Source organism: Sciurus vulgaris (genome assembly GCF_902686455.1).
Source record: "Sciurus vulgaris genome assembly, chromosome: 1".
Taxonomy (NCBI): Eukaryota; Metazoa; Chordata; class Mammalia; order Rodentia; family Sciuridae; genus Sciurus; species Sciurus vulgaris.
The window spans coordinates 110,330,856-110,338,348 of record NC_136461.1 but is presented as its reverse complement, the minus strand read 5'-3'; the positions used below and the strand labels follow the sequence as shown (position 1 = coordinate 110,338,348).

General features: G+C 44.6%; 1 protein-coding gene across 1 annotated transcript; it reads left to right on the top strand.

The window, feature by feature from the left end:
• Positions 1-4,474: 4,474 nt before the first annotated feature.
• GJA5 (gap junction protein alpha 5) lies at positions 4,475-6,602 on the top strand. The gene has a single exon (XM_079124585.1). It carries the CDS (start codon positions 4,508-4,510, stop codon positions 5,582-5,584), a length of 1,077 nt encoding a protein of 358 aa, XP_078980711.1. The 5' UTR covers positions 4,475-4,507; the 3' UTR covers positions 5,585-6,602.
• The last annotated feature ends 891 nt before the right edge of the window (positions 6,603-7,493 follow it).

Sequence of the window (7,493 nt, the reverse complement as noted above, 5' to 3'; positions counted from 1 at the left end):
CAAGTGTAAGACTATATCTACATGCTGAATGGAAACCTACAGTCTTTTAGATGCCAGGAGATATCATAGAGAGCTGAGATCAATTTAGAAGACCTCTCCATTTCATCCTACAGGGGTCAGAGAGGAAGAAGTCCTGAATATCAATGTATGACTAATTTTGGTTGTTATGAAATGGTTTTCTTTGAAAACATCAGCTGTGTAGGAGTACAATGACGTAGGCATCAGGAGGAGCACTAGATTGGGAATGTAGATACCTCAGTTTTATTTGTAGCCATATATCATGAAGCCAAGGCATGAAATGATTCATGTTCACAATACATAAAATCCTTCCTCTGAGTCTTTCCCCTCTGACCCAAGCACCATGTTACTATGACCTAACAACTGCCCTGGTGAGTCCTCCAAAATTGCTTTGTCCCAGATATGACACATTGAAAGAGAATATTGAAAGGTGTTGAAACTTTTGCAATGAAGAAACTTTGTAGTAGAGATGTTTTCTTCCAGATTCTAGGGACCATTTCCTTTTGCCTTGGAAATTTCAGCACTGGTATCAGTTGCAGAGGACTGGTCTAACCAATCCTTCTCCAAACTCAATAAACCAGATACCACTCCTGCCACACACTCCCAGAGCACCTTGCACTTTCCTAATTTTAACACACCATGTTTTATTGAAATTCTGCTTTAAATTTCTCCCTTTATGGAAAGTAAGACAGTTAAATTACCTGGGCATTATGGCACTTGCCTGTAATCCCAGTGAATCAGGAGATTGAGTCAGAAGGATCACAAGTTTGAGGCCAGATTCAGCAATGTAGTAAAACCTGTCTCAAAATTTAAAATTAAAAATTAAAAAAAGGTCAGGGATGTAGCTCAGTGGTAAAGTACACCTGGGTTCAATCTCCAGTACCAAAAGGAGTGGGGGTGGGTGGAGACAAACTCAATAAAGGCAGAGAATCCTTGTTTGTCTTTCCTCCTCCTTGCTGTGTCCTTGGTGGTCAGCAGGATGCCTGGCATCTTGCAACCATCCAATATAATGGAAGAGAAGCATTCTAGGTGAAGGGAATGTGAGGAGCTATGATAAAAGGTAAGAAATTGTGGTCTGCCTATGTGTGCCTGGGGAATTGCATAGCTTAAGTATTGAGTAGGTGAGGTAAATAGTGGAAAAAAGATAGAATGAGGCAGTGCTGCTAAGGGTCTCCAATGGCAGGTTCAAGTTTGAATTTTAAAAATGGTTGGAAGCCAATGATGATTATAGCCAAAGCAGTGAGGGAAATTACCATTGTATTTGATAGACTTTATTCTTGGCGCGGGTAGCTTCCTTTGCCCCTGCTAGCACACTTCCTTCTAAGAAATGGATAATAATCTACAAAGCATTTTATGTGCAGTATACCCAGTAAAATCACTCAATCTACAAATTTCCTGAGCTGAGATTTTATGTATTATGAACACGAAATTTAAAGGGACCAAAGGGGAGCCAATGTAACTGGAAAAGTGGCTTCAGCCATGGAACTTTCACATTATAAACTGAGCAGCTGGTACATAGGAGCAATTTTAAAGTTTCTCTGACTTTGCCTGAAGGTCAGCAGGAAGTAATAAATGAAAGGTCCTTCACCCTCCTTCCTGTGGCAGGGCACTGGGCAGCCTGCCTCACTGCTGTACCTGCTCAGCTAATTTCTTTTGTTCCCCCTGCACCCCCAGTGAGACATCCTTAATACTCTCTCTCTCTCAAGGTGCTCCTTTCTCGAATCTGTGCTTTACTTTTTCCAGGTGGAATTCCTTGACCATAAGTAAGGAAGTCAGCAGTCAAACCTTTTGGCAGACCAGACCAAAGTATCACATTCTTTGTCTGGAACTATTTTTATACTTCCTTGGGGACTTGTAGGAAACGGGGGACAGAGAACACCAAGGAAAAAGTCTCCAAGGGATTGAATGTGGAAAACCTGTCCCAAATCCTAGAAGACTAAAACATTTCTTTTTTTTCCTTCTAAGTTCCATTTCCATTTTTCTCTCATTTTCTCCCCTTCTCTTCTCTTTCCTCCTTTGCAATGTGCTTTCTCTTTCTATCCTTCTACTTTTATCTTGCCTATCACGTTATTTATTAATAATGACTGTCTTTTATTCACTTCTTATATGCCGAGCCCTGTTCTCAGTGCTTTTTATATATTGCTTCATAGTACTCTATGATACTAAATAATAGTACCTTCATCTGTTTGGCAGATGAGGAAACACAAATTGAACAACTTAGCCAAGCTCAGCAGGTAGTAATAGGGATTTGAACTCTAGTTATCTAATTTCCATGCCTGTCTTCTTTTAATCATTATATGGTTTCTTTTTCTCCATTTCCAACTCTCCCCATCATTCCGCTTTTCTGACCCTCTTCTCTCTGTTGAGTCTTTCCTGCCTCCTTCCTTTTATTCTCTCACCGTATTCTAGTCACTGCATATCTGTGGCTGACCATGAAGGTGCTGAACACTGTACATGTGCCCAGAAGAGATGACAGATGATTCAAACTCTTATCAGCCATTTTCCTTTTGAGCAAACGCTCCACAATTTTCCCCATTTGGAGGCTAAGGATGGGATCCTTCACCACCTGAAGTAAAGGGGCAGATGTTTAATCACAAATCAGAGAAAAGCCCTCAAGACCTGGGTGAGTCTTTGATATGGAGAGGAGCAAAGATAAGACCTTTTCCTCTTACTCAGGTATTCCATTCTTCTCAGAGACTCTGCATACTCTCAGAGTTGGGGACCTGGGACGGGGAGAAGTCAAAACCAGAAGACTGTTCTCTGGCAACATCAACTCAGGAATAATGAAACCTGAACTATGAAATGAAACACCCCACCCTGCCTTTCCTCACAAGCATAAAGAATGTTCCAAAAGAAATAAAGGGCATGTTGGCAGCAAAAATATGAAGGTCAAAATTTGAACTTGATAACCTGTAAGGTCCTGTCCAAATCTGATGTTTGGACATCAGATTAATTTCGAGGCCTCAGGGTACCAGTCAGCATTTCTGAGATTCTCTAGGCAGCTTTAGACATCTTGGCTCACACAACCCTGTCCATGGGCAGGAAGCAGTAGAAAAGGGAAGAACTATGAGTGAGCCTCCTTATTTATTGGGGGATGGAAAACAACTTTTCCAAAGCACTCTCTCCACATCAGGCTCCCTCCATACCACATTGGTGAGAACGAACGCGAGAGTGCTATCTGGTTTTTCATCCTGGTAATGGGATGCGGGCAAGGAAGAAAGAATTGGTCTGTTACTCGTCAGGAAATATCAATGCTCATTACTCTTTCCTTCACTCAACCAAGGTTTCCTGAGCACCTACCCTGGGTCAGGCTCTGATGATACAGAGGAAAAAGTTTCTATCAAAAAGCCTCTGTTGGAAGAACACAGACAGACAGAGGGTTATAAAACATGGTAAAAGTGCTGGGAGACGGGTGAGTGTCCCCAGTGTTGCTGTAGTAGCAATGAATGGGTTAAGGTTTGAAAGGTAAATGGGATACAGCTAGAGGTAAGGGGCAGTAAGTCACAGATGAAAGGGGAGCACTGATGAATCTATCAAGATTTGGCATGGCTGGACAAAGGGAACTCGTGGGTGACTTCCATAGGCAGAATACTTAGCAAGTCCAGCTACACAGTTGGAATGACTGTGCTGCAGTAGGCAAGGGTGATCAACATTGCCAGCAGCCTGCAGCTGCAGGAAGCTGAGCACTCATCTGTAGTACCTTTTGAAACATGATTTTGCTCATCACCTTTCAGTCCAGCTAGTCCATGCTGGATGGTTCTGATCATTATAGAGTGCTTCCTGAGAAGCCAAATTTGCCACTCCCACCCTTATTTCTTCCTCTTCCACCTATGCCCCTGGAGTCATTAAAAAAAAAAAAAAAAAAAAAAAAAATTTCTTTTCCATCAATCGTCCAAACATACAGAATGTTTATCTTATAGTTTTCAGCACATCACATACGTCATCTCATTTGATCCTCCAGATCTTCTGGTGTACTTATTTCCATCCCCATTCAACAGATAAAGAAACAAATTCAGTGAAGTAAATAATCAGAGTCACAGTATTTGCAAACTCCAATTCTGTGTTTCTTTCCACTACTCCAGTGTTTCTCTAGATGTGGTCTGTGGACTGTCTGCACCAGATCACATGGACTGCTTGTTACAAATCCAGGTTTCTGGGAGCCATCTCAGACCTCCTGAAGTAGAATCTCTGGGAGTTTGAGCACAGATTCCACACTGTAACATACACACCTCAGTTGATTTCTAGATCCTTTCAAGTATGAAAGTCAAATCCCCTCTTTTCATTTTGCTGGGGTTTGGGGGCAGGGTACACTTAACGTCTAAGTTGTACTCTTTTTTTTTTTTTTTTTCTAAGTTGTACTCTTAAAGCATACATTGGTATGGATCAAGGCCCAGAACATGATGGGACCTTCCAGACGTTGGCAAAAACATCCTTCTTTCTCTCTCCCCATTTGCAGAAGCCTCTGCGTCTGTCCCCTTCCCCTGCCACGATGGGTGACTGGAGCTTCCTGGGAGAGTTCCTGGAGGAAGTACACAAGCACTCCACAGTGATCGGCAAGGTTTGGCTCACTGTCCTGTTCATATTCCGCATGCTCGTGCTGGGAACAGCTGCTGAGTCTTCCTGGGGGGATGAGCAGGCTGATTTCCGGTGTGATACCATTCAACCTGGGTGCGAGAATGTCTGCTATGACCAAGCCTTCCCCATTTCCCACATTCGCTACTGGGTGCTGCAGATCATCTTCGTCTCCACACCATCTCTGGTGTACATGGGCCATGCCATGCACACTGTGCGTGTCCAGGAGAAGCGGAAGCTCCGGGAAGCAGAGAGAGCCAAAGAGGTCCGTGGGGCTGGCTCTTATGAGTACCCGGTGGCTGAGAAGACAGAGCTGTCCTGCTGGGAGGAAGTGAATGGGAGGATAGTCCTCCAGGGCACTCTGCTCAACACCTATGTTTGCACCATCCTGATCCGCACCACCATGGAGGTGGCCTTCATTGTGGGCCAGTACCTTCTCTATGGGATCTTCCTGAACACCTTACATGTCTGCCGCAGGAGTCCCTGCCCCCACCCGGTCAACTGTTACGTATCCAGGCCCACGGAGAAGAATGTCTTCATTGTCTTTATGCTGGCTGTTGCTGGATTGTCTCTCTTCCTCAGCCTGGCTGAACTCTACCACCTGGGCTGGAAGAAGATCAGACAGAGATTTGTCAAGCCACAGCAGGGGATGACTGAACGCCAGCTTCCTGGTCCCTCTGCAGGCATAGGCCAGAGCTGCACACCTCCCCCTGACTTCAATCAGTGCCTGGAGAATGGCCCTGGGGGAAAGTTCTTCAGTCCCTTCAGTAACAATATAGTCTCCCAGCAGAACACAGACAACCTGGTCACTGAGCAAGTGCCAGGCCAGGAGCAGATTCCTAGGGAGGGTTTCATCCAGATCCGTTATGGCCAGAAGCCTGAGGTGCCCAATGGAGTCTCACCAGGTCACCGCCTCCCGCATGGCTATCAGAGTGACAAGCGCCGTCTTAGCAAGGCCAGCAGCAAGGCCAGGTCAGATGACCTATCAGTGTGACCCTCAAACAAGGGAGGACCAGGAAGGAGTAGGTGGGGGAGAAAGGAGACCCAAAGAGGGAAAAATGGGTCCCTCTAGCCCTGTGTTCTTAGTCTCATCATTTCTCTGATCCTTTTGGGCCCTATGTCCACTGGCATTGCTTATTAGCTCTAGAAGGTATAGCCAGGGCTCTGAGAATATGGAGATGTGATGACCCACCAGGCTGCTGCCCCTTCCCATTCTTTACCTTGTATACTCAGTGACATCTTTTGGATTCCTTATTGAATAAAGTAGAGGAAGGAAAGGGAACCTTGGTAAAATCTGGCTTGGGAAGGATAGGCACAGGAATAGAACACCAGAAACATACCAGACAGGCTTCCATGATCTGATCATCAAAGAACCCTAACCCTAGCCCAAGGAAGAGTTCAGAGTTCTCTGTCAAGAGAGAGGAGCAAATAACTTGCAATATATGTCCTCTGGTATCTTGTTTCCATGGGCCATATCTTGAAGTTGGTGAGGTGACCTTAAGCTGCCCTTGGCTACTCCTTCCTCTATTCATTTTCAAAAAGGGATCCTCAGAACTTGACCATCAGTCTCAACTTTAGAAGTGTTTTGATGTGTACCTCTGGCAAATTTCCCATGTTGGTGATATTTTGGTCTTTCCTTTTGCCAGAGTGTAACCAGGCCACAAGGGCACCAGCTCCTATAGGAAGCCACTGTGCACCCAAACTCCACTGGAATTCTTGCCACTACCTGTTATCCTGTGGCTCCTTTACAGTTCAACCCAATGATAGAAACCATCCTTACCTGTCCTCCCTGGGCTGTTTGTCTAGTGTTCCTCTAAAGATCTCATCAACAGGAACGCCCAAGAAGTCATTGTCTTTCTCAGATTCTGACCAGATCACCAACCACTGAAGTCAGTGGAATTTCCCTAGGACTTATTAAAACAAAGACAGAATTGTGCTTCTTAGATTCCTTTTGGGAAAAAATAATTCTGCTGCAAAGATGAAAATAAAAAAGGAGAGAAGACACTGGAAAACTATTTTTCCCTCCTATTTATTTCTCTTATTGATGGCCAACTTAGAATGCCAAGAGGAGGTGTGATGACAGCCGTTGAGATCCAAGATCTCTCTCTCTCTCTCCCTGGAGGTGTTGGCAGGGTCATAGAAGCAATAAGGGAATCTCCAGTTGTTTTTTTTTTTTGTTTTTTTTTTTTTTTGGCAAGGCCCTTATTTAAAGGGTCAAAGATACCATGTGTCTCTGGTATCCCTAAAGAAACTGCCAACTGGGGGGTGCAGAAAAGCTCTGCCTTCCCCTGATACTGGTCTGGTGTCTCTCCTGAGTGAATCCATAATGGGTGGCTCCATTTTGAATGCAGATAAAGGATGCTCAGAATCTGGATAGTGACATTACCTTTGAAAATGCATGTGTGTATGTGTGTGTGTGTATGTGTGCGTGCGCGTGTGCACACGCATGCCCATGCATGCTGTCAGGGTGGCCAAGGGAGGGGAGTCCTGAAGTAAGGATATTGTAAAGAAACTTGGGTCTTCCTGCCTTCGTGGTCAGTTGCTTGGCAGAGGGGCTAGCCTTGTTGCCTTAGCATTATCATCCTGAATAGATGGGTATGAGAGGTCAGGATAGAGGATGGGAAAGTTCAGAAGACTCAACCTCTGCACCACCTCCCATCTTTGGGTCCCTCTGCTGATATTTGAATACTGTTAAAAAGGATGAGAGCAGGGATGGCAAGGAATTGACTGGGATACCATTTAGAAAAGAATGACTGGTTATCCCAGGTCCTGGAGGGGACATATTTTTATCTGTTATCTGGCACTGGCATTAAGATTCTCTCTTTGTCCATCTCTGAAGTGTGTGTGTGTGTGTGTGTGTGTGTGTGTCTGTGTGTGTGTGTGTTAATGAAATGCATGTTTTT